The sequence below is a fragment of the Ammospiza caudacuta genome, chromosome Z, assembly GCF_027887145.1.
Source record: "Ammospiza caudacuta isolate bAmmCau1 chromosome Z, bAmmCau1.pri, whole genome shotgun sequence".
NCBI lineage: Eukaryota > Metazoa > Chordata > Aves > Passeriformes > Passerellidae > Ammospiza > Ammospiza caudacuta.
This window is the reverse complement of record NC_080632.1, coordinates 599,519-624,056: the sequence shown is the minus strand read 5'-3', so window position 1 is coordinate 624,056 and position 24,538 is coordinate 599,519. Positions and strand designations below refer to the sequence as shown.

The 24,538-nt window shown below is 59.8% G+C and overlaps 2 protein-coding genes across 2 annotated transcripts; both read left to right on the top strand.

Moving 5' to 3' along the window:
- Positions 1–2,232: 2,232 nt before the first annotated feature.
- Positions 2,233–4,422, top strand: EMC4 (ER membrane protein complex subunit 4). Its single transcript, XM_058824136.1, has 5 exons — positions 2,233–2,346; positions 2,448–2,547; positions 3,015–3,168; positions 3,567–3,727; positions 4,118–4,422. The coding sequence occupies exons 1-5, from the start codon at positions 2,270–2,272 to the stop codon at positions 4,151–4,153; spliced, it is 528 nt and encodes a 175-aa protein (XP_058680119.1). The 5' UTR covers positions 2,233–2,269; the 3' UTR covers positions 4,154–4,422.
- Positions 4,423–9,133: 4,711 nt separating this feature from the next.
- On the top strand, positions 9,134–9,982 carry TOMM5 (translocase of outer mitochondrial membrane 5). Its single transcript, XM_058824213.1, has 2 exons — positions 9,134–9,317; positions 9,670–9,982. Exons 1-2 carry the CDS (start codon positions 9,197–9,199, stop codon positions 9,702–9,704), a joined length of 156 nt encoding a protein of 51 aa, XP_058680196.1. The 5' UTR covers positions 9,134–9,196; the 3' UTR covers positions 9,705–9,982.
- Positions 9,983–24,538: the final 14,556 nt, after the last annotated feature.

The following is a 24,538-nucleotide window of genomic DNA, read 5'->3' as shown; positions in this document are numbered from 1 at the left end:
GGCCTGGTGGGACACCCAACATGGCGGCTCAGGGGTGCCGCGCATGTCCTGGGACACCCAACATGGCGGTCATGGGGTGCCACACCTGTGCTGGGACACCCAACATGGCAGCCCTGGGGTGCCCACATGTGCTGGGACACCCAACATGGCGGTCATGGAGTGCCCACATGTGCTGGGACACCCAACATGGCAGCCCTGGGGTGCCCACATGTGCTGGGACACCCAACATGGCAGCCCTGGGGTGCCCACATGTGCTGGGACACCCAACATGGCGGCCCTGGGGTGCCCACATGTGCTGGGACACCCAACATGGCAGCCCTGGGGTGCCCACATGTGCTGGGACACCCAACATGGCGGTCATGGGGTGCCCACATGTGCTGGGACACCCAACATGGCAGCCCTGGGGTGCTACACCTGTGCTGGGACACCCAACATGGCAGCCCTGGGGTGCCCACCTGTGCTGGGACACCCAACATGGCGGTGCTGGGGCGCCGCGCTTCAGCCGCAGTCCCAGCACACCCAACATGGCGGCGCGGTTGGTGACCTTCGAGCAGGGCGGTGCCAACGCGTGTCGACCCCAACGCGTTGCTGGGCGGGGCTTGTGTCACCGCGACCAATAGGGAGGCGGTGTTGGGCTGGACCACGTGGTGGGCGGGGCGGTGCTAGGGCATCTGGCTGCGCATGCGCGGTGGTTGAGGGGTGGGGAGGAGTCGGAGTCGCAGAGAAGGATCAGTGGGGGCAATAACGGGGGGCACTGGGGGCAATAACGGGGATTTGGAGGGCATTAACAGGGAGCAGTGGGGCTGAGGAGGGCAACAGCGGGGATCACTGGGGGTATGGGGGCAATACGAGGGTGTAGGGGCAATAATGGGGGCAATATCAGGGTTCAGTGGGCTCTGGGCTCCCCCACGGGCTGCACCGGGGCAGCTGTGAGAGTTGAGAGATGGGGCCGTGACGGAGGTGGCAAGCCCTAACAAATAAAAATAATTGTACACACTAACCAAAACTAAAAGAGACCCCCCCCCCCAGGAAAGCATGGCTCCCCCACTAGTATAAACCCTCCAGGGATCACGGGGGAGCGAGCTGGAAGAGCGGGGGCAGAAACGAGACACGGGGTGGGGCGCTGTGTGTGTTTGTGTGTCTGTGTGGAGAAGGGGCTGTGTATGTCTGTGTGTCTGTCTGTGGGGAAGGGGCTCTGTGCGTCTGTCTGTGTGTGGGGGGAAGGGGCTCTGTGTGTCGGTGTGTCTGTCTGTCTGTGTGGTCAGTGTCTGTGTGGGGGAAGGGGCTCCATCTATCTGTGTGAGTCTGTCTGTGTGTGTGGGGAAGGGGCTGTCTGTCTCTCTGTCTGTCTGTGTCTGTTTGTCCGTGTGGGGAAAGGGCTGTGTGTCTCTGTCTGTCAGTGTCTGTCTCTGTGTGTGTGTCTGTCATTGTGTGCCAGTGTCTGTCCGTGACTCTGTCCGTGTGTCTGTCTGTCAGTGTCTGTCTGTGTGTGTGTGTCTGTCATTGTGTGCCAGTGTCTGTCCGTGACTGTCCGTGTGTCTGTCTGTCAGTGTCTGTCTCTGTGTGTGTGTCTGTCATTGTGTGCCAGTGTCTGTCCGTGACTGTCCGTGTGTCTGTCTGTCAGTGTCTGTCTCTGTGTGTGTGTCTGTCATTGTGTGCCAGTGTCTGTCCGTGACTGTCCGTGTGTCTGTCTGTCAGTGTCTGTCCGTGACTGTCCGTGTGTCTGTCTGTCAGTGTCTGTCTCTGTGTGTGTGTCTGTCATTGTGTGCCAGTGTCTGTCCGTGACTCTGTCCGTGTGTCTGTCTCTGTGTGTGTGTCTGTCATTGTGTGCCAGTGTCTGTCCGTGACTGTCCGTGTGTCTGTCTCTGTGTGTGTGTGTCTGTCATTGTGTGCCAGTGTCTGTCCGTGACTGTCCGTGTGTCTGTCTGTGTGTGTGTGTCTGTCATTGTGTGCCAGTGTCTGTCCGTGACTGTCCGTGACTGTCCGTGTGTCTGTCTGTGTGTGTGTGTCTGTCATTGTGTGCCAGTGTCTGTCCGTGACTCTGTCCGTGTGTCTGTCTGTGTGTGTGTGTCTGTCATTGTGTGCCAGTGTCTGTCCGTGACTCTGTCCGTGTGTCTGTCCGTGTGTCTGTCTCTGTGTGTGTGTCTGTCATTGTGTGCCAGTGTCTGTCCGTGACTCTGTCCGTGTGTCCGTCGGTCTGTGGCAGGGGGCGTGTCCCTGTCGCCCGGTGATGACGTCGCGCGCGGTGTCCCCGTGACGCGGCGCAGCGATGGCGGCGGCAGCGGCGGCGCTGCGGGGCCGGCGCTTCAAGTGGGCCCTGGACCTGGGGTCGGCGCCGGGGGCTCGGTGAGGCCGGGGGGACGCCCGGGGCAGTCGGGACGCGCCCGGGACACACCCGGGACACCCCCGGAACCCGAGCGGCCCCTCACCCGCCCCGCTGTCCGCAGGCCCCGCGGAGCCGCCGAGGGCCGCGGCCCGCTCGGCTTCGCTGACCGGCAGCTGGGGGAGGGCGGCGTCCACGAGAGCGACAAGATCCTCATGGAGAAGGTGTGAGGGAGGGAGCGGGGGACGGCCGGCACTCCGCGGGGCTTGGGGGACTGTTCCGTGTCCCCACAGAGCCCGGGCACCTCTGTGGGACCGCTCCCTAGCCCGGGTTCCCCTCACTCCCACCCCACCGGGCAGCCCTGGGCCGAGTTCCCCGCGTCCCCAGCGTTGCTCCCTGGTGCCCGACGCCGCGGACAGCTCTGGGGGCCGCTCCGTGCCTCAGGCCATCCGTGGGTCCCCACCCCCCGGCTCCCCGTGGGGGTGGTCCTTGCCCCGCGTCCCTCTCCTGCCCCGGCCGTGCGGGTCCCCCAGCCCCGGGCACGCGAGACGGGTGCTCCCTGCCCTGCGGTCCCCCAAATGCCGGCTCCCCGTACCCACCCTGGCCCCCCGAATGCCGAGTCCCCCTGCCCACCCTGGGATCCCCCAAATGCCCTGTCCGGATGCCCCGCCATGGCCCTCTGTGTTTGCAGCGCTGCTGGGACGTGGCTCTGGCGCCGCTGAAGCAGATCCCCATGAACCTGTTCATCATGTACATGGCCGGCAACACCATCTCCATCTTCCCGGCCATGATGGTCTGCATGATGGGCTGGCGCCCGCTGCAGGCCCTCATGTCCCTGTCTGCCAGTGAGTGCAGCCCCAGTGTGGGGACAGCCCTGGGTGTCCCTGGGTGTCCCCACAGCCCTCTGAATGTGCCACAGCCCCCTGGGTGTCCCTCAATCCCCTGGGTGTTCCCACAGCCCCCGGGTGTCCCTGCACTGCCCTGGGTGTCCCACAGTCCCCATGGAGTCCCTGCAGTCCTCTGGGTGTCCCCGCAGTCCCCAGAGGTGCCACAGCCCCCGTGGTGTCCCCGCATCCCTGTGGTGTCCCCACAGCCCCCTGGATGGCCAGATGTCTCCCACAGCCCCACAGTGACCCCCACACCATTCCCCTGTGGCCAGCACTCCCCCGTGGTGCTGCCCACCCCCTGCCCCCCGTGCCAGCAGCACCGTGGGTGTCACTGAGGGGCCCCACTGTGTTCCCAGCCCTGAAGGCCCTGGAGAGCTCCAGCCGGCGGGCGCTGCAGGGGCTCGTGTTCCTGGTGGGCAACGGGCTGGGGCTGGCGCTGGCCCTCTACAAGTGCCAGGCCATGGGGCTGCTGCCCACTCGCCCCTCCGACTGGCTGGCCTTTGTCACCCCTCCGCAGGTGAGACGGGTGCTGGGGACACCTGGAGAATCAGGGGTGGTGGGGGAACACCCTGCTGGGGTCACCCTGCACACTCAGGGGTGCTGGGGACAGCCTGGGGAGTCGGGAGTGATGGGGACACTGCACACAGTCAGGGGTTCTGGGGTCACCTCACACAGTCAGGGGGTTCTGAGGACAGAGTCAGGGGGTTCTGGGGTCACCCTGCACAGTCAGGGGTGCTGGGGACAGCCTGGAGAGTTGGGAGTGCTGGGGACACTGCACAGAGTCAGGGGGTTCTGGGGTCACCCTGCACACTCAGGGGTGGCAGGGACAGCCCACAGACTCAGGGGGTGCTGGGTCGGACCCCCAGGGCCCCCCACTCACCTGTTCCTCTCTCCCCTCTCTTGGCAGCGAATGGAGTTCACTGGGGGGGGCCTGATCTTGTGACCCCCTGCACCCACCCACCAATAAAGGCAATGGCAGGATGGTGACATCGTGTCTGGGGGGAATTTTGAGTGTTTGGGGACTAAAAAATGTTTATTGGGCTGTACTGGGAACACTGGGACAGCACTGGGAGTGCCCTGGGAACCTTGGGACCTGCGCTGGGAGCACTGGGAGCTCTGGGGCCTGTGCTGGGGCGTGCACTGGAGCTGCTCTCGGAGCCACAGGACCACACTGGGAGCCATGCTGGAAACACTGGGAATATACTTGTGGCCCGCCTGGGGAGAGCTGCAGCCTGAGGCTGGCTCTGTGCTGGGAGCACTGGGGCCATACTGGGAACACTGGGGATCACATCGGGATCAGGGTCTGACTGTGGGTCGTGGTGGTGTCACACTGGGAGCACTGGGTCCATACTGGGAACACTGGGGATCACGTCAGGATCAGGGTCTGACTGTGGGTCGTGGTGGTGTCACACTGGGAGCCCGCCTGAAGAGCTGTGGCTCACTAGCACTGTGCTGGGGGTGCTGGTGGTGTGTTGGAGGCACTGAGCACGTACTGGGACTGTGGCAGCCCTCACTGGGATTGTGCCACAGCACCTGTGGTGCAGACCAGTATTGGACTGGGAGCGCTGGGCCCGCACTGGGATGCTGCTGGCTGTGCCCACACCACTGGTTTCTGCCCCATCTCACCATTTTACTGGGGTAGTTTCCCCATTTTCAGGGTTTTTCTCACCACTTATTGCCCATTTGTGCCCTGGTTTTGCCCTTTTCCCTTGTTCTTTGATACTTTTTTCCCCACTTTTGCAGTTATTTCTTCCACTGTTGCTCCCAGCAGAGCCCAAACCTCTCCTTTCCAGTATGGACCAGTGCCTCCCAGTACAGCCTTGTGCCCTCTGCAGGCTTTGAGTGTGATCCAGGACTCCAGGATGATGTTACCACGGCCCAGAGCCCAGTCCCAGTCCATCCCAGCAGCTCCCAGTGCTGCCAGTGGCACCACAGCTGCCCTGGGGCAGGGATGGGGCAGGGCTCTGCATGGGGACAGGGTGGTGTCACCCCTCACTGTGGTGGCCAGGGACAAGTGGGACGCTCAATATGAGCTCAGCAGCTTCGTTTATTGATGGGGGCATCAGACATTCATGCACAACAAGTAACAAGCTCATACATATTCTGTAAGCCAAGCAGTCTATTGGTTATACCATAATTACCAGCTCCTCTCTTACTTCCTCATTCTTTATATCTTACATCTTTTTCTCACGTGTCTCTCTCTCAACCACAGCCCCTTGTTACCGTCATACAGCTATGCTGAAGGCCACAGTGTCCCTGCAGCTGCAGGGACTCAGATTGGCTGGCTCTGGTACTTTTCCAATTCTTGGTTGGCTATTTAGAGTATGTTTATGTGGTTTTTGCCACGTAGCTATTCTTCCACACCTCACTGAGCTGAGGGCTGTGCATGTCCCGGGGTGTCACCAGGCACGGTGACCCCAGCACAGCATTTCCCCCTGGCCACAGCTCCCACAGGCTCATCCAGGTTGGAAAATTCCCCCCCAGGCCGTGGGGTCCCAGCTGTGCCCCATCCCCACCCTGTCCCCAGCGCAGAGCTCTGAGTGCCACCTGCAGGGCTGGGCACTCCAAGCCCCCCCGGGCAGTGCCAAGGCAGCTCCTGAGCCCCCTTTCCATGGGGAAATTCCTGCTGTGCCCACCCTGAGCCGCCCTGGCCCAGCCTGAGGCCGTTCCCTCTGCTCCTGTCGCGGGGTGTCTCTGGTGGCCCTGATGGCACACGTGCCGTCCTGTCCCGGGGTGTCTCTGGTGGCCCCGATGGCACACGTGCCGTCCTGTCCCGGGGTGTCTCTGGTGGCCCCGATGGCACACGTGCCGTCCTGTCGCGGGGTGTCTCTGGTGGCCCTGATGGCACACGTGCCGTCCTGTCCCGGGGTGTCTCTGGTGGCCCTGATGGCACACGTGCCGTCCTGTCGCGGGGTGTCTCTGGCCAGTGCCCCCCAGCTGTTCTGAGCACTCGGTGCGCTGGTGCTGCTGTGCCCAGAGGAGAAAGGCTGGCAGAGCTGGCCTAGCTCAGTACTCGGTGAGGCTTGGAATCAGTGGAGTGCAGCTTCGCACGCCTTTCCTTGGTTAATGTTTATTGTGCTTTGGATTGTGCACTTCCATAGTCTAATGATTTCCCTAAAAGACCATTGTATTAACCCACCAGGTGCAATCCATGCTTCATCTGGCAGCATTGTCAGGAGCTGTGCAGAGCCACAAGGGCCCCCTGAGCCTCCTGTTCTCCACCTGAGCCCCTTCCCAGCTCCCTCAGCCCCTCCTGGGCTCCATTCCCTTCCCAGCTCCGTTCCCTGGACGCTCTGCAGCCCCTCAGAGGGGCCCGAGCTGGACCCAGCCCAGGGACAGTCACTGCCCTGTGCTCCTGGCACAGCCCTGGGCCCTCCTGGCCACCTGGAATCGTGGCCACGAGCCACAGCTCTGGTCTCTCCTGGCAGCATCCCCTGTCCCTCGGGGGACACAGCACTCCCGTGGTACTGGGAGGGTCTCCTCCCCCTGTGTGCCCCATTCCCTGAGGTTCTGGCAAGGCCATGCTGCTCCTGGAGCTCAGACACCTCTGCTCTTCCCTCGCTGCTCATCCAGCAGTGTGACAGCAGTGACACGGCCTGCCCCGGGAGGGAACCCTCAGCAGAGCCACCTGTAAGGCAGGGACACACCACTGTGGGTGACAGTAGGAAGAGTTTGTGAAGGGACACCTGCCTAGTGCTGGAAAATCAGAGAGCTGCACCAAACTGGGATGGCTGGGTCGTTCCTGGGCACACCAAGGCACAGAAAGAGCTGCTCTGAGGGGCATGAGGGCCTGGGCATCCCATGTGGATCTCACAGGGGTCTGGGGCTGTGCTGGACACCAGTGTGTAGTGTGACATCCTCTCCCCAAGGTCAGCGTGTGCCACAGCACATCCAGCACAGCCTCGCCTCAGAGCCCTGGCCCTGCTGTCAGCACTGTCCCCAGCACCAGCCCTGGCAGGGACATTCCTGGGCCAGAGCACAAGGAAATCCCCCTTCTGAGACAGCAGGGGGAGAAGCCTGTTCCTCCCTGCAGCCTCCAGGTCAGCTGAGCTCAGGAATGCCCTGGATCTCATTTCCCAGGGAATGCAGAGCCTCTGCAGATGGATAACCTGCCCGGATGCAGCAGGCACCTGAGGCTGCAGGCAGGGAGCCTCCAAGGGACGCGGCTCTGCTCCCAAATTATCACCCAGTGCCCAAAGCTGAGCTGCACTTCAGGACCCCTGGCCCGTGAGCCAAGGGCAGATCCTGGCGGCTCCTGGGCCACCAGAGCTGGCACAGCCCCACCCTGCCCCACCTGCACACACATTTTTGTGTACAGCCGTGGGATCCCGGTGCGTGCAGGTCTCTGGGAGAGCGTCAGCCCTGATCCAGCTCCAGGGCCTGAAGACAGCACAGCTACTGTCAGCATTGGGCTGCCTGATGGTTTGTGCTGTGCAGCATCTGTGGGCTGGGCAGAGCCTGCGGGAGCTGGGCTGGGCAGGCTGCCCAAGGGAACGCTGCCAGGGATGCCATCAACGCCCCCCGACATCCGCAGGGGCTGCCGGAGCACGGGCCGGGCTCTGCTCGGTGCTGCCGGTGCCAGCAGCAGCAGCAGCGGCCATCGAAGAAAGGGCAGCGAGGGGCAGGGCAGCGGGAGGGAGAACTTGTGTGCGTGGAGGGACGGCAGAGCCCTGGAACAGCTGCCCAGGGAGGGCCTGGAGTGTCCCTGTGTGGAGCCATCCCAGCCCCAGCCGGGCACCTTCCTGTGGCATGCACCAGGGCACCCGGCCTGGCCAGGGCTGGGCTGGGAGCTCCAGAGGGACATTTCTGCCCCAAATCCCCTGGGATCCTGTTATTCTCAGTGCTGTGTGTGACATGGCCTCTCACACACAGCCAGGCCTACCCCTGTCCCAGTCCAGGTCCTTCCCCCCAAAATCGAGGTATTTGGTTTATTTACAGCTTTTTAGTTCAGTTTTGCTGGGTGGCAAACCCACACATGCAGCACAAGCAAACCTCTCACTACTGACCCGTTTTACCAACCAAAGGCGTTGCAGTGCCCGGTTCTGTGGGCAGTCAGTGCCCTCCCTGCTGCTGTCAGTGCCCAGCGCCACGCTGGCTCTGTCCCTCCTGTGCCCGGGGCTCCCTGCCCTGCCCTGTGCCCAGCCCCGCTGTGCCCAGCAGTTTGTCCCTTCTCCTGGCACTGTCCCCTGGGTGTGCCCTGGCAGGGAGCTCCGTGTGCCCCAGGGCAGCCCCGGGGAGCCGGGCTGGCTCTGCCCAGGCTGGGCATGCTGTGAGCTCGCTGCCCGCCCGGGCCTGGGGCTGAACCTCCTTTCCCGAGCCCCGGAGCCCCCGGCTGCCGGGGCAGGGGGATTTGGGTGCTGACAGCCTCTGCTCGTGCCCGCGACACGCCACAGATTGAGCTGTCCCCATGCCTGGTTTTGTGTCTTGGCCCTGTCACTGTTCCTTGTCCCGGTCCCTGTGGCTGTCCCTGTCCTTGTCCCCATCCCGGTCCCGCTCCCTGTCTCTGCTTTTGTCCCCATCCCTGGTCTCTCTGTTCCCTGTCCCCCTCCTTGTCCCTCTGTCCCCATCCCTGTCCCTCTGTTCCGTGTCCCTTGTCCCCATCCCTGTCCTTCTGTCCCGTCCCTGTCCCTGTCCCTTGTCCTCATCCCGGTCCCTTGTCCCCCTCCCTGTCGCCGTTCCTCTGTCCCTGTCCCCATCCCTGTCCTTCTGTCCCGTCCCTGTCCCTGTCCCTTGTCCTCATCCCTGTCCCTTGTCCCCCTCCCTGTCGCCGTCCCTCTGTCCCCATCCCTGTCCCTCTCCCCTCACGCCCGACCGGAAGTGACGCCATTTCGGCGCGCCAGCGGCGTCCACACGCACGCGGCCGCCGGGGTCGCGCGAGGCGCGGCGCGTCTGGTGACGTGTTCCCGCCGCGCGTGGCCGCCAGCGGCGCCGGGGCCGGGTCGGGAGCGGGGCCGGGGCCGGGGCCGGGAGCGGGAGCGGGGCCGGGATGTTCCGCATCGAGGGGCTGGGGCCCAAGATGGACCCCGAGGAGCTGCGCCGCAAGATGCGCCGCGACGTGCTCGCCTCCGTCCGCAACTTCGTCATCTACGTCGCACTGCTGCGGATCAGTGAGTGACAGCGGGTGGCGCGGCCCGGGCGTGCGCCGGGCCCGGCCTCTGGGCTCTCGTTCCCGGGATGCGCTGGGCCTGAGCTTCGGAGGTGTCCTGGGCCCCCGTCGCCGAGGACATCCCGGCCCCGCGCTCCCGGGATGCGCCGGGTCCCAGCTCGGGGGTGTTCTGGGCCGTGTTCCCGGGGATATCCCGGCCAGGCGTTCCCCGCATATCCCGGCCCCGCGCTCCCGGTGCCGTGCCGGGGCCGCCCGGGGGGTGTCTCACGTCGGGCGCGGTGTCTGAGCTGCGGCACCGTCCCGCAGCAGTCTCGGCGCGGGCCGCGCCCCACTCGGCGATGTTTTCTCCGCAGCTCCGTTCATCCTGAAGAAGCTGGACAGTATATGAGCCCTCGGGACCGGCGGGATGGCCTGCGGCTGCTTTCCCCGGGCACTGCGGCGGGAGCGGCGCCGCACGGCTCCCGGGGGTGTCCCCTCGGCACCGGCAGCGCGGGCGGGCCCGCGGGGGAGTCCCGGCCGTGACGGAGCGCTCGCTGTGCCGTGAACAGAGCCCCCGTCCGCCCCGCGCTGCGGCTGCCCGGCTCACCTCGCGTCCGTGTGAACGCCCAGTCTGCCCTGCACCCAGCCCAACAACAGCCCCATGGAAATAAACGGGAGAGCAGCTGTGCCACGGCCCTGTCCTGCTGTGTTTGTGATAATTAATTACAGTGATGGAGCTGGGTGAGGCCCGGGGAGGGGAGGGGAGGCAGGGCAGAGGGGCAGGGGCACAGGAAGGTGCCCGGCTGGGGCTGGGATGGCTCCACACAGGGACACTCCAGGCCCTCCCTGGGCAGCTGTTCCAGGGCTCTGCCGTCCCTCCACGCACACAAGTTCTCCCTCCCGCTGCCCTGCCCCTCGCTGCCCTTTCTTCGATGGCCGCTGCTGCTGCTGCTGGCACTGGCAGCACCGAGCAGAGCCCGGCCCGTGCTCCGGCAGCCCCTGCGGATGTCGGGGGGCGTTGATGGCATCCCTGGCAGCGTTCCCTTGGGCAGCCTGCCCAGCCCAGCTCCCGCAGGCTCTGCCCAGCCCACAGATGCTGCACAGCACAAACCATCAGGCAGCCCAATGCTGACAGTAGCTGTGCTGTCTTCAGGCCCTGGAGCTGGATCAGGGCTGACGCTCTCCCAGAGACCTGCACGCACCGGGATCCCACGGCTGTACACAAAAATCAGATTCGTTTTCCAACGTGCAGCGAGCCAATAATTACACACTGGAGAGAGACAGTAAGTATTTATTTCGGTTGTGTAAACCCATGTGCTCAGTGTATTCCACACATGCAGCACAAGCAAACCCCTCACTACTGACCCGTTTTACCAACCAAAGGCGTTGCAGTGCCCCGGTTCTGTGGGCAGTCAGTGCCCTCCCTGCTGCTGTCAGTGCCCAGCGCCACGCTGGCTCTGTCCCTGCTGTGCCCGGGGCTCCCTGCCCTGCCCTGTGCCCAGCCCCGCTGTGCCCAGCAGTTTGTCCCTTCTCCTGGCACTGTCCCCTGGCTGTGCCCTGGCAGGGAGCTCTGTGTGCTGGGGTTAAACCTGCTTTCCTTGGAGCTCAAAGTGCCCCAAGCTCCCTGGTCAGCCTTTCCTGGGGGAGTTGTGGCACCTGCAGCCCCCAGAGCACAGGGAATGCTGCCCGAGGGCCACACGGGGGGCAGGGCAGAGGCAGAGCCCTGTGCCTCCCCTCAGCATCCCCACGAGCTGCCTGGGCCCTGCGGCCAGCCAGGGAGAAATAGGGATTTCTGTCAGCTCAGCAGAGGCAGAGGCAATTCCAGAGCAGCTGCTCCCACTGTGCCCCTGATCACAGGGCTAATTGAGCTAATTGAGCCTGCCCCCCTGGCTGCAGGCCCGGCCAGGTGGCCGCGGAGCAGAGTTCCCAAAGCACCCACAGCCAGCAGGGACAGCAGTGACAGCAGGGACACGAGAGGAGCAGCGTTCCCAAAGCACCCAGCAGTGACAGCAGAGCAGCAGCGTTCCCAAAGCAATTCCCAAAGCAATTCCCAAGGGACCCACAGCCAGCAGGGACACGAGAGGAGCAGCGTTCCCAAAGCACCCAGCAGTGACAGGACGTTCAATCCCAGGCCAGGACAGCCCGTCCCAGCCACAGGAGGTGTAGCACTGCCCTCCCAAGAGCTTTGCAGCAGCGTCCCCGGGGCAGGGACAGCTCGGCTCCCTGTGACACACGCGCAGGGCTGTGCCAGCTGCAGCAGCCCCGTCGCTCGCTCTGAGCCAGGCTCTCCCCTGCCCTGCTGGCAGGAGCAGACTGGCACGGCCCGAGCCAGTCTGGCACAGGACCAGGGAGTCTCCGTGTGCGCTTTGTGCCTGCTGCTCCTCCAGCCTCACTCTCTGCTGGAGCAGGCTGAGAGGGGCTGCTTGCCAGAGCTTGGCTGGGAGGAGACGGGGGAATGTGAGTGAAACACGGCACAGGACTGAGCACAGGCTGGAGAGGAACAGCAGCAGGGGACAGGAGTGCTGCTAAGGAGCAGTACAGCTCTGCAGGACAGGGACTGGGCAGTTCTGGCCACAAGCTGCTCCACTGGAACCACCCCATTCTGTTCTTCCCTTTGAGAGATGGGGGATGAGGAACATTTCCTGCGGGAGGTGCTCCCATGGATAGGCCAGAGCCCTCAGGTGTGAGGTGACTGGCAAGGCAGGGAAAGCCTTGCCTTGGGTTTTGACACCTTCCTGAGCTGTCCTTGGGGTGTTTGTGGCACCTTTCCCGAGTTCCCTCAAACGTCTGCACTCCAAAGCTTGGACAGTTCATACCACAATCACCACTTCAGCTGCAGTCAGTCCCATAATTACAGGAGAATTTCCCCTTCCATTCCTTGGAGCTGCAGGAAGATTACATGTGTGGCACTGCCCTGAGCACTCTGACCAGAGCCTGGCACCACCAGGAGCAGCTGGCAGGAGGTGCAGGCACTGCCACAGGGGCAGCTGCTCCTCCCCAGGGGTGTGAGGAGAGCCAGACTCCACTGGCACAGGGAGAGAGGGGCACGGGCACAACTGCTCAGCAGCTCTGTCAGACACAGCACACAATGCTCTGATAACAGCAAGGTAAAGCTGTCAGAAGCACTGAATTAGACACAGATCTTTAAAAAATCCCACATTACAGTGATGCCTCAGGTTTTAGCTTTGATATTTCTCAGATTCTGTGCTGCTTTAGTGTGTGTGGGTCTGGGTTTCACATTATGAGATGCTGAGCTCTGTGCACAGAGCAGGGAGACAAAACAATTCCTGCTCCAGCTGGGGAACAAATGATCCAAATCTCAGCCCAGGAGCACAAACACCGTGGGCTGGAGAGAGAAAAACAAGCAGGGTGGGACTGCAGGGGCTAAAGCTGGAATGGGACAATGAACTGCAAGGTGCAAATGGAGCAGAACTGATCCCAGGCAGAGACCCCGTGCCCGGCCATGCATTTTGGGGCCATTTTGGGTTCATTTTGGGGCCATTTTGGTTCATCTTGGGTGCGGCCCTGGCTGTGCTCTGGTGCTGCCCAAGGTGCATCCATGGAGGAGACCCTTTGAATAAATCCCTGCTCTATTCTGGAACTCCATCCAGCCTCTGTTCCAGGGCAGCCTGAGCAAGGCATCAACAGCAGTGGGGAAGAAACACAGGCAGGCAGTTCCCCTGTGGGGAGGCTGAGGGCACCGAGGAAGTACAAGGATAGGAAGGAGCATCAAGGAATGTGAAAATGGATTGCAGAGACCTGCAAACGTGCAGTGCTGTGAGGAGGAGGCAGCCGGGCAGCCCCGTGCGTGGTCAGCACTGCTGGAGCCTCACACCACAGCTGTGGCCATGGTGGTACCAAAATCACCTGATCAACCCCTGGCAGCATGGAGCATTAACAACCTGCCTTTCTTTATTTGGTTAGATGCATGAGGGGACATCTCCTCTGGAATATCGTGCATGTGCAGCACAGAAAATGCTCCTGTTTGGATTCTATATCTTACAGACATACTAATTTATTTTCCTGGAATAAGCATACATAGGATAGTCATTTCCCAAAAATCATTATGTTCCCTTCCTTTTGTTTATGGATTCTGCTGTCCCAGGGGTCTCCTGGGGGTCACAGACCCCAGAGCTGTAGCTGAGCACTTGAGGAGCTGGTGTTATTTCCAAATGTGGAGCTGAGCTGGCCTGACCGGGCTGGTGGGTGAGCCTGCCGTTCCTCTTGGTTAATGTTTGCCAGGCTCCTTGGGAATGAGCACCGTGTGCTTCCCCGGGACAGTGGCCGGTGGAGAATGGCCATTGTGCGAGCCCACTGGCTGTGCAAGCAGCTCCAGCAGCTCCTGCTGGGCCAGCAGCAGGCTGCTCACACACCCGCTGTCCCTGCCAGGCCTGGGGACACCGGGGCAGGGCAGAGTGAGCGCTGCTCAGGGTGAGGCTCCAGCTGCTCCCCGTCACCCCTGGCACTGCCCGGGAACTGCCTCACCTGTGCCCAGGACAAGGGAACTGGGAATCTGACTCCATGTCCTTAGAAGGCTATTTGAATATTTCATATGATGGGATGTGGTATGATGTGATATGATATAAAATGTAACATAACATGATATGATATACTGTATTATGTTGTATTATGTTGTATTATGTTATGTTATGTTATGTTATGTTATGTTATATTATATTATATTATATTATATTATATTATATTATATTATATTATATTATATTATATTATATTATATTATATTATATTATGTTATATTATGTTATATTATGTTATATTACGTTATATTACGTTATATTATGTTATATCATATCATATCATAGAATGCTATACTAAAACTACTAAAGAACAGAGAAAGGATACAGACAGAAGGCTTAACAAGACGCTAATGAAAAACGCATGACTGACTCCTCAGAGTCCAACACAGCTGATGGTGATTGGCCATTAACTAAAAACAATTCACATGTTGGATAAACAATCTCCAAACACATTCCAAAGCAGCAAAACACAGGAGAAGCAAATGAGATAATATTTGTTTTGTGTTTCACTGAGGCTTCTCAGCTTCCCGGAAGAGAATCCTGGGCAAGGATGTTTTTCAGAAAATATGACAGTGACACTCGCCTTTCCTATCTGAGAGCACATGGACAAGGGGACACAGGGCTGCCACCGCCGGGGCTCCATGGCCCAGCCATGCCAGGGCCTTGCTCCAGCGCTGTCACACCGGGGCACGGGCAGCTCCTGCCACCCACAGGTGCCTCCCAGGGTGGTGTCAGGCACAGGATGCTCCCTGCTGGGCTGGGATTTTCCTGCTGAAGCTGAGAAGTTTCAGCAACAGATGCAAACAATGGTTATCTGCTGCTGTGGAATGCAACAGGTGCATCTGGGATTGGTCTCATATGGATGTTTATAATTAATGGCCAATCAAGATGGAGATATCTCAGACAGAGTCTGAGAGAGCTGCCTTTGTTATTCGTTCTTTTCTATTCTTAGCTTAGCTAGCCTTCTGAAGAAACCTTTTCCTTTCTTTTTCTTTTTAGTATAGTTATAATGTAATATATATATCATAAAATAATAAACCAAGCCCTCTGAACATGGAGCCAACATTCTCGTCTCTTGCCTCATCCAAAAACCCCTGTGACCATGGTCACACCATCAATGCCAAATTTTCCTGCATTCAGTTCCTGCAGTGAGCCCTGGACGTGCCCCACAGCTTGCCCTGTGCCCCTGGCTGTGTCTCTGCCCAGGACAGGCTGGTGCCCCCAGCCCCGTGGGACTGGGGGTGCTGGATGGGGCGCGTGGCCCCAGTGACAGCCCTGGGTCCCCCTGAGGCTTGGGGCTCTGCTGATGTGCACGGATGAAGTGCTCATCACCGCAGTCAGTGCTCCGTTCTCTCATCTCTGGGAGGGCCAGCAGCGACAGTCGTGTCATTGCAGTGAGCCCCAGCCAGCTCACCTGAAGCCAGCTGTTCTAACTCACCCATAAATTCTCAGCTGGGCCATCCCAGGGGTGTCCCCGCACCCCAGTGGGTTTTGCACCCCTCAGAGTGCCCTGTCCTGCTGTGGCCTGGGGCTGTGTTGTCCCAAGGGCTGCTCAGCACTCCAGGGGAAAGCTTCCCTTCCTGCTCTTTCCTCTTCTCTCGGGAGAGGTGAATGTGGCCCTGCCTTGTGGAGCTGCACCCACGGCTGAGGACCCCTCAGATGGTGGAACCAGAACCCCCAGAGGCTTTGGCAGGAAATCAGAGAGGATGCTGTAAAGCAATGTCAAGGCCTCGAGGGAAATGTTTCAGACTTTTCACCCATTTTCCTGTGATCCAGGGAGGGACAGAGACAAGAGGAAAGGTGAGCCCACAGAAACTGTGACCTGTGACCACAGCAGCTGCTGCACCAGCACCGAGGGTGGGCGAGATTTGTGTGGTGTCCTCAGCAGGTTCTGCGTGCTGGGCTTGGTGATGAGCAGAACCAGAGCCCTTCGGGCATGCAGCAGAGCAGAGCAGAGGGGTGCTGCTGTGCCCTGTCTGCAGCCTCCCCCCGTGGAAACGTGCCTGGAGCTGGGGCTGCTCCTGAAGGCACCAAAACCCTGAGCACAGAGGCCAGGGAGCCCCAGGACCTCTGCACGAGGTGCTCCAGAGGGGCTGGTGTTCTGCTGTGAGCTGTGGAGGGATTTCCTCCTTCACAGCTGCACCTCTGCAGAGTTCCCCAGGCCCTTAATCCTTTCCAGGCCCTTAATCCTGCCCAGGTCCTTAATCCCAGTCATTCCATTGGTGTCATCCGGGCTGCAGGACGTGGAGCTGAGTGTGCCCGCAGGCTCAGCTCACAAACTGAGAGCTGCCAGAGGTTCCATCCGGCATGGGCAGAGCTTGGCATGTCGGCAGCCACAAGCTGTATCTTCCCAAGCAGTTCTGAAATGTTTCCCAGGGCAGCTGTGACAGGGTCCGAGCGTGAGTGGTGATGAATGCTGCTTGGAGACAAAATGTCCTGTAACTTTTTGAGTTATTGTTCCCCACGCCTTTGGAACTGCAACTGCTCAGAGGCAAGGAAACCAGTGCCCAGCTCCACCCCACACAGGCCCAAATTTCGTGTTTTGTAGGTCAGCACAGGCTTCAGATATCTCTTGCTAGTGGATACCAGTATTCACCCCCAGGACAAGCAACCAGGGCTTTATTTTTTTTTTAATTAAGCATCTGTTTCCTGTGTGGATGGCTTTGAAAACATCACCCAGGGCCACGAGGGAGGGGAGATGTGATGCAGTTTCCCAGGGAAGCTGCATGAATCAGCAACTGATGCAAAGCCTTTTTCTGAGCACTGTTTAATGTTGCATTAATTTCAGATGTCAGGCCTCAACCCCATTTTTTTGTCAATTTCAGCGACCACAGGCTAGCGCGGCTCGTGAAAGGTGCCAAACTTAGTTCTCACGTCAGCAGGGGAGAAAAATAACCCCGATTTCTGCGGGCGAGCTGTTTTGGGAGAGGAGCGGTTCCTGGGAGAGGGGCAGGGCAGCAGGAGCCGCGTCCCGTGCCCCGGTGCTGTTTGTGCCCGGAGCCCGGCCGGCGGCAGCGGGGCCGGGATGCTGCCGGGCCGCCCGATCGATGCCTCGGGGCAGCCGCGCTGAGGCGGGCAGGGAGGGCACCTTGGCGGCCAGGGCAGGTGCCAGGGCAGGAAGGAACGGCTGAGCGCGGGATGTGGGCTCCGTGTCCCGCGGGTGTCCGTCTGTCCGTGCCCTTGGCACCGCCGGGAGCAGCGGGCGGCTGGGGGCGACGCGGGATCCCGGCTGTTCTATCCTCTCAGCAGCCCTGGGAAGATGAATAGGACTAAACCAAACACAAATCCGAAAAATCGTAGCCTTTTCTTCCATCTCCCACCTAGGCTGAATAGCAATCGTTATTATCTACAACGCTAAACTCACCCTCCTCAAAATCTACCTGTACGCTGTGAGAACGGCAACCGTTTTCCTCACCCTAAAGACAATCAAAGTCCTAAAGCCATCTACCCCAGTAACTGCATGCACAACATTCCGTCCCTGAACGCAACACTACTCGTAACCCTGCTCTCCCTTGCAGGACTCCCTCCCCTGACGGGATTCCTGCCCCAATGATTTATCATTCAAGAACTGACTAAGCAAGACATAGCCCCGGCAGCCACACTTATCTCCCTCTTTTCCCTGCTAAGCCTGTCCTTTCACCTTTGTCTCGCACACTGCACAACAAGCGGGACCCCAAATAACGCCCGGGGTGACAAGGTGGGACCCCAAATAACGCCCGGGGTGACAGGGTGGGACCCCAAATAACGCCCGGGGTGACAAGGTGGGACCCCAAATAACGCCCGGCCTCGCCCGCTCCCTCCAGCCCTGCCCGGGGAGCCCAGGGACACAGAGGGAGCTGGGAACACAAACTGGGGACTCGGAGCAAGGGACATCCCGTCCACAGCTGTCCCCGAGAGACTCAGCCCCGTATTCCGGGGATGACATCTGTCCGTAGAGGTCAACCCCTGCACACGCTTGGGACCATCAGCACGGGCACGGGATGCGGGGATTTGGGATGCGGGGTGCGGGGCTGCGGGGTGCGGGGATGCGGGGATGCGGGGTGCGGGATGCGGGATGCGGGATGCGGGATGCGGGGTGCGGGGTGCGGGGATGCGGGTGCGGGGATGCGGGGTGCGGGATGCGGAGTGCGGGGATGCGGGGATGCGGGGTGCGGGGTGCGGGGATGCGGGCCGAGCCCCCCGGTGCGGGGTGCGGGGGTGCGGGGCGGGGGCGGGCCGGGGGCGGCTCCCGGGGGCGGGCCCCGCCGCTGTCATTGAGAAGCCGCCGGTGCCCGCGGGCGCGGCAGCGCTGCGCTCCCGGCCGCAGGTAACGGGGCTCGCTCGGGGTGGGCGCGGGGTCCGCTCCGCTCTGCTCCGCTCCGGTCCGGTCCGGTGCGCGCCGTCGGGGAGGCGCCGGTGCCGCCCTGTCCCGCTCCCTCCGCGCGTGTCCCGTTCGGGGCCGCGAGCTCCGTCCCCTTCTCCGCGCGTTGGGCGATGATTTAGCGGTTTCTGTCCGATCCTGCCCCAAAAGCCGTGGGCTGGTTTCCTTATCGGTGCGAGGAAACCACACACGTGCGCCCCGCTCTAATAACAAAATCCGCGAGCAAAAACCTCCCCGCGATTCTCAGCTGTTGGATTCACAGCCAGGATTTTGGGCTCTTTAACCAGATGGGGGAGAATATTGTGCGAGAAGTTTGGCCGGAGCTGGGGGGAGCAGGAGCAGGGCGATTTCCCCGCGCGGGTGGCGGGGTTCCGTGTGGGCAGCCGGGGCTCGGAGCTCCGGAGCGGCGCCGACGGGCAGGGAGGGCTCCGGCGAGGCTGGGGGCTCGCACCCCTGCCCACAGCAGCTCTGGGGGCTGGTACCCCTGCCCACAGCAGCTCTGGGGGCTCGCACCCCTGCCCACAGCAGCTCTGGGGGCTGGTACCCCTGCCCACAGCAGCTCTGGGGGCTGACACCCCTGCCCACAGCAGCTCTGGGGGCTCACACCCCTGCCCACAGCAGCTCTGGGGGCTCACACCCCTGCCCACAGCAGCTCTGGGGGCTGGTACCCCTGCCCACAGCAGCTCCGGGGGCTGGTACCCCTGCCCACAGCAGCTCCGGGGGCTGGTACCCCTGCCCACAGCAGCTCTGGGGGCTCGTACCCCTGCCCACAGCAGCTCTGGGGGCTCGTACCCCTGCCCACAGCAGCTCTGGGGGCTGACACCCCTGCCCACAGCAGCTCTGGGGGCTGGTACCCCTGCCCACAGCAGCTCTGGGGGCTCGTACCCCTGCCCACAGCAGCTCTGGGGGCTCGTACCCCTGCCCACAGCAGCTCTGGGGGCTGGTACCCCTGCCCACAGCAGCTCTGGGGTCTCACACCCCTGCCCACAGCAGCTCTGGGGGCTCACACCCCTGCCCACAGCAGCTCCGGGGGCTGGTACCCCTGCCCACAGCAGCTCTGGGGGCTGACACCCCTGCCCACAGCAGCTCTGGGGGCTCACACCCCTGCCCACAGCAGCCTGGTGCTGTTCGTGGCGCTCACACGGCTCTCCGGGCACTGGGATCGCACCTGCCCAGGTCACCTGTTCCAGGTGTGCTTGGTGCTCTGGTCTCCCGAGCAGCGTGCGTTGCTACTGACAGCTCTCAGCTCCTCTGGCTCCTTGTCTCAGGCATGTTTGCTCCATTCCTGGGAAGCTTCCTGAAGTTTCTGCTCCCGGGCAGGCCTGGTGGCACCTGAGGTGCCGGTGGGGTGTGTGAGATGAGCCTGCGCGGTCCGAAGGGGCTGTGGAATGGAACATTAGCTCTGCATTAGCCACGGAGCTCTGTTCCAGAGGAGCAGAGCTGCTGGCCCAGGAGATTCAGCAGATCCAGAGGCGGAAATGGCAATCCTGTAGGAGAGGGAGCCCTCAGTGAACCATTTCCTTCACTTTATCTCTTTCTGTGATTCTGTTCTTGCTCCCAAGTGGGGCTCTCTGCAGGGAGGCGCAGAGACAGATGTTGGGAGAGCTGTTGTACAACCTGAGAGAAATCCAGGCTGGAAATGACACAAAATCTGGAAGTCTGCAGGCAGCATTTAACCCCCACTGCTTCAATTCCAGCTGACTCTGCTAGAGAGGCCCATGCCTCGTTTCCCCCATCTGTGAACTGACCTGGCCAGGCCAGTGAGGAATCTCTGGGGCCACTCTGGGTGGGAAGGCCAAGGGCACGAGAGGGACAGCAGGGACGTGGCAAACCCTCTGCCCTGCCTGGTTCAGCCCTCAGGAGCAGGCAGATGGCACAGGTTTCCACGTGTGCTGCTGGCTGATGTATCCTGGGTTTCGCTCCCATAAGGTTTAGTGAATTACCCTCTAAATTCTTGCTGAGCAATCTGCTGTCAAGCGGGTGCTTAATGCTGCTCAGTGCTCTGGGCTCTCCCTCTTTGTGGACAGCCTGTGTTTCCAGAGCTGGGGAGAAGCTCTGGGCTCCTCTGATGTGCCTCTGTGTGTGGCATGACATTCCTGAATCAATATTTCTGAAGTGCAGGTGTTTTCCCCTTTGTCCTGTTCCTCCTTTCCTGACATTTGCCAAAAGGCCGCGCCGAAGCTGCTTCCCAGCACTGCTGGGATCTCCTCCAGTGACACATGCGCAGGAACTGCTCTGAACTGGAGTTTTTCCTCTGTGGAGGGTCCCGGGAAGGCCCTGGGGGCATTGCAGAGGGCTCCATGGGAAGGAGCTGTGGGGCAGGGGGCAGGAGGAAACCTGCCCTGTGTGCTGGCAGCCCTTGTCCAGGGAGACGGAGCTGCAGGGGGAAGGAAAGTCTTCACACACTTCCACCTCACGCTATTTTTAGGGGTGAAAGCTGCTCAAGAGGGAAGTATTGATTTTCCTCCTTTCCACCTTGAACGTTCTGTCTATCGTTTCCTCTGGTTTGTGTGCGCCCTGCACAAAGCTATTCCTGCCTCTCCCCTCGTGCCCCAGCCAGCCCAGCACGCGTGGCCTCTGCTGAAACCACTTCTGTTTGCTGCCTGGGGTCTCTGGTGCCCAGAAACTCACATTGCAGAGCTCATTCTGCTCTCTGGGGGCCAGAGGGTGCCTCTGTGAAACCTCACCAGGGTCAGTGCAGGACAGTGGGAGAGGACAGTGCAGGTGCAGAATCTCTCCTGCCTGCCTGGGATGGCGAGGGCCAAATTCTCTTGCTGGCTGCTCTTGATTTACAGCAGCTGGATAGAGCATGGGGCTGGTTGTAGGGGTTTTTTGTGTGGTTGAGGTTTTTTTTGTTTGCTTGGGTCTTTTTTATTTTTTATTTTTTATTTTTTATTTTTTATTTTTTATTTTTTATTTTTTATTTTTTATTTTTTATTTTTTATTTTTTATTTTTTATTTTTTATTTTTTATTTTTTCATTTTTCTTTTTTATTTTTCTTTTTTCTTTTTTTTTTCTCTTTTTTCTTTTTTCTTTTTTTCTTTTTTTCTTTTTTCTTCTTTCTTCTTTCTTTTTTCTTCTTTCTTTTTTCTTCTTTCTTCTTTCTTTTTCCTTTTTTCTTTTTTCTTTTTCCTTTTTCTTTTCTTGCTTGTTTTGGTTTTTTTGGGGTTTTTTTTTTGTTTTTTGTTTTTTGTTTTTTTTTTCCTGGTAGCATTTGTTTATAGGCAGAAATCTGAGTCTCGGGTAGTAATGAAAAGCAGCAATGCTTTTAACTGAACTTGAGTTTTTCCTCTGTGGAGGGTGCCAGGAAGGCCATGGGGATACTCCAGAGTGCTGAGCTCCAGAGGCGCAAAAAACCAACAAACAAAACCAAAACAAACAAACAATCCCTACAATTAAAAAAAAAACCAAAAAAAAACAAAACAAAAAAAAAAAACCACAAAACCCACCACCCCACACTGCTGAGGTGTTATTCTGTTAACCTGTTTATTCTGTAAACCTGTTATTCTGTTTTCTTGTTTACATTTTTCTTTTGGCGGTAACTTTGCTCCCTGCACGCGCACACCCTGTGCTGTGAGCACAGGGTGCCACGGCGGCTCTGTCCCTGCTCCTGTGGCTCAGCTCTCCCTGGCTGCATCCCCAGGAGCATCTCCAGGAGCTCTGTGGGATGATGGTGATGGTGGGTTCTGCTCTGTGCTGGTGCCTCCCCAGACCTGGCTGACCTTCAAGAGCTCTGCTGCAGAGAGGCTGCGCCGTGCCAGGAGAGGCTCTGGTGCAGCTCAGGCCACGCTGGTCAGGAAGGAGCTCAGCTTTCCCTCCCTGCCAGGAGCACGGGGCTGTGCTGACCCTCTGGGCTGGGCTGGGCTGGCTGGGCAGGGACCAGGGACCAGGGACCAGGGACCAGGGACCAGGGACCAGGGACCAGGGACCAGCCCTGCCCCACCTGGGGCCGCACAGGGTGGGCATGTGTCACGGAGACACAGGAGGGGACACCACGGCACCACAGCGTGGCTTGGGATGGCAGGGAGCTTTAAAGGCCACCCAACCCAGCCCCCTGCCATGGGAAGGGACAACTCCCACTGTCCCTGCTGCTCCAAACCCCATCCAAGCTGGCCTTGGGCACTGCCAGCGCTGGGGCACCGCAGCTGCTCCGAGCCAGGGCCTCCCCACCCTCGTTGTACATTGCTTTTTGCTCATGTGTAGTCGCAATCTGCCTCTTTTACTCTGAACCCATCATCCCTTGTCCTGTCACTGCAGGCCCTGCTAGAAATCTGTCCCCACATGTCTTGTGAGTTCCCTTTGGGTGCTGGAAGGGGCTCTGAGGTCTCTCCAAAGCCTTCCTTTCTCCAGCCTGAACAATCCCAGCTCTGTCAGCCTTTCCTCACAGCAGAGGTGTTCCAGCCCTCTGATCACACAGGATGCCTGCTCTGGCCCGGCTGCAGCAGCTCCACATCCTTCCTGTGCTGGGCCTCAGCGCTGGAGGCAGCTCTGCAGGTGGGGTCTCACCTGAGCGGGGCAGAACGGCCCCTCCCTGCAGGTGGGGTCTCACCTGAGCGGGGCAGGGGGGCAGAATGCCCACACTGGGGGCTCAGGCAGCACAGGGGGGTTCTGGCTCCCAGCACACGTGGCCAGGGCAGGGACAGCTCTCACCCCGAGTTCTCCTCCCAGGGCTGCTCTGGGGCCCTTTCCAGCCATCTCTGCTGTCCATGGGTAAGTTCCTGCTCAGGCAGAGCCCAGCAGCTCCCTGCTGGTGGCAAACACCGCGAGCAGCGCTGCCAGGAGCTCCTGTGGGCGAAGGGACAGGGGAACAGCACCCAGAGCTTCACAGCAGCTCGTGGCAGCATCTCACCAGGCATTTCCCTGTCAGGGGGTGCAGGGGTGCTGCTGCTCCCGCTGCCTTGTCTGCTGGGAGACAACACCTTAAAACAAACACGTCATATCTAAAGTACCAGGAAGACTTTTGCCCATCCAAAAAAATTCAGTTTGATGAATTAATATCTTCCATGAAATGTTGAATTACTCTCCTTGGGAGTGGGTTTGGTTTCTTCTTGCTGGTCAGAGCTGTGATGTGCATGTCCTGACCGGGCTGCCACGTGGCTCTGCACCTTCAGGTCTGCTTTGCCCCTGAAAACCCAGGGACACCCACTGGGGTTCCTCCCAGACACTGAGCTGTGGCTCTCCAGAAGGGCCAGGAGGCCACAAGAATCCCCGTGGGGTCACAGCTCCCTGTGAGGAGCTCTGTGAGGGACGGAGCCAGCTCCAGCTCCTCAGGGCTGTGCTCAGGGGCTTGGCACAGAAACAGCTGCACAGGGGCAGGGGCAGCCCTGGCACGTCCCAGGCTGGCACAGGTGACAGCTGGGGGGCCATGTCTGTCAGGAGCCAGGACATCCCTCTGTCTGTCCCGAGCAGCCCAGACCCTGCCAGGGGGCTCAGAGACCCTGGCACTCACAGAGCCCAAAATGCCCCTCTGGGTTTGATTATGACCCGTGGAGCAAATTACCAACCTCAGATGAAGATCTGCAAGCCACGACAAATTAAGTAGAATGATAGTGAATTTATCACAGGGTGAAAAACAGATTTTGGGATTTTTAGAATGGGGGTTCAGGGGGCAAGATGGAGGGATCTGGGCATGTCCAGCCTTTCTCCTTCTTCTTCTTGGCCTCCATCTTCTGGGTGATGTTGGCACTTTGGGATTGGTTTAGAGTAGAAGCTCCCTGTCTAACACAGGTGATGGGTATTGGGAAGTAACTGTAAATATTGTACATGTGGTTTTTAGTATAAAAAGGTAACACTGCCCTGGGGCAGGCAGAGTGCCTCTGAATGTCCTGCTGGAGGGACCTGGGCAGGGCAGGAGAAAGAATTTTATAGACAAGGAACAACAAACAACCTTGAGACCAAGAAATGAAGAGCTCTGACTGCTTCTTTGAGCAGAGACTTTGTGACACATCTCGGGGTCACTGTGAGCAGCAGAGGTGCCGAGACCTGTCCCACTCAGCTCCCTGTGCCCCGAGGAGGCTGTGGGGACAGGGGCTGCTCCTGGAGCTGTGCATTGTTTTAGGGAAACACCTGCCAGGCTGCCTCCTCTAGCACACCCGTTGTTTGGCCCAAACGCTGCAGTGTCCTGAAAGGAGAGCAGGTTTTCTTTCCTTAGTGCTCCATCTGGGGGTTTTAAATGTTTGTGCTTGGTCTTCTGACTTTCCTCCTTGTCCAATGGGTTAAGAGATTTTGTCTGGGAATTCCCTCTTGTAAAGGCGAGATAGAAAATCTGTCTTTTCTGCAGAGAGAAGGGGAAGAGGTGAGGGCTGGAGCTGCAGCTGGAGGTGCTGAGGAGGCACCTGATCCCTG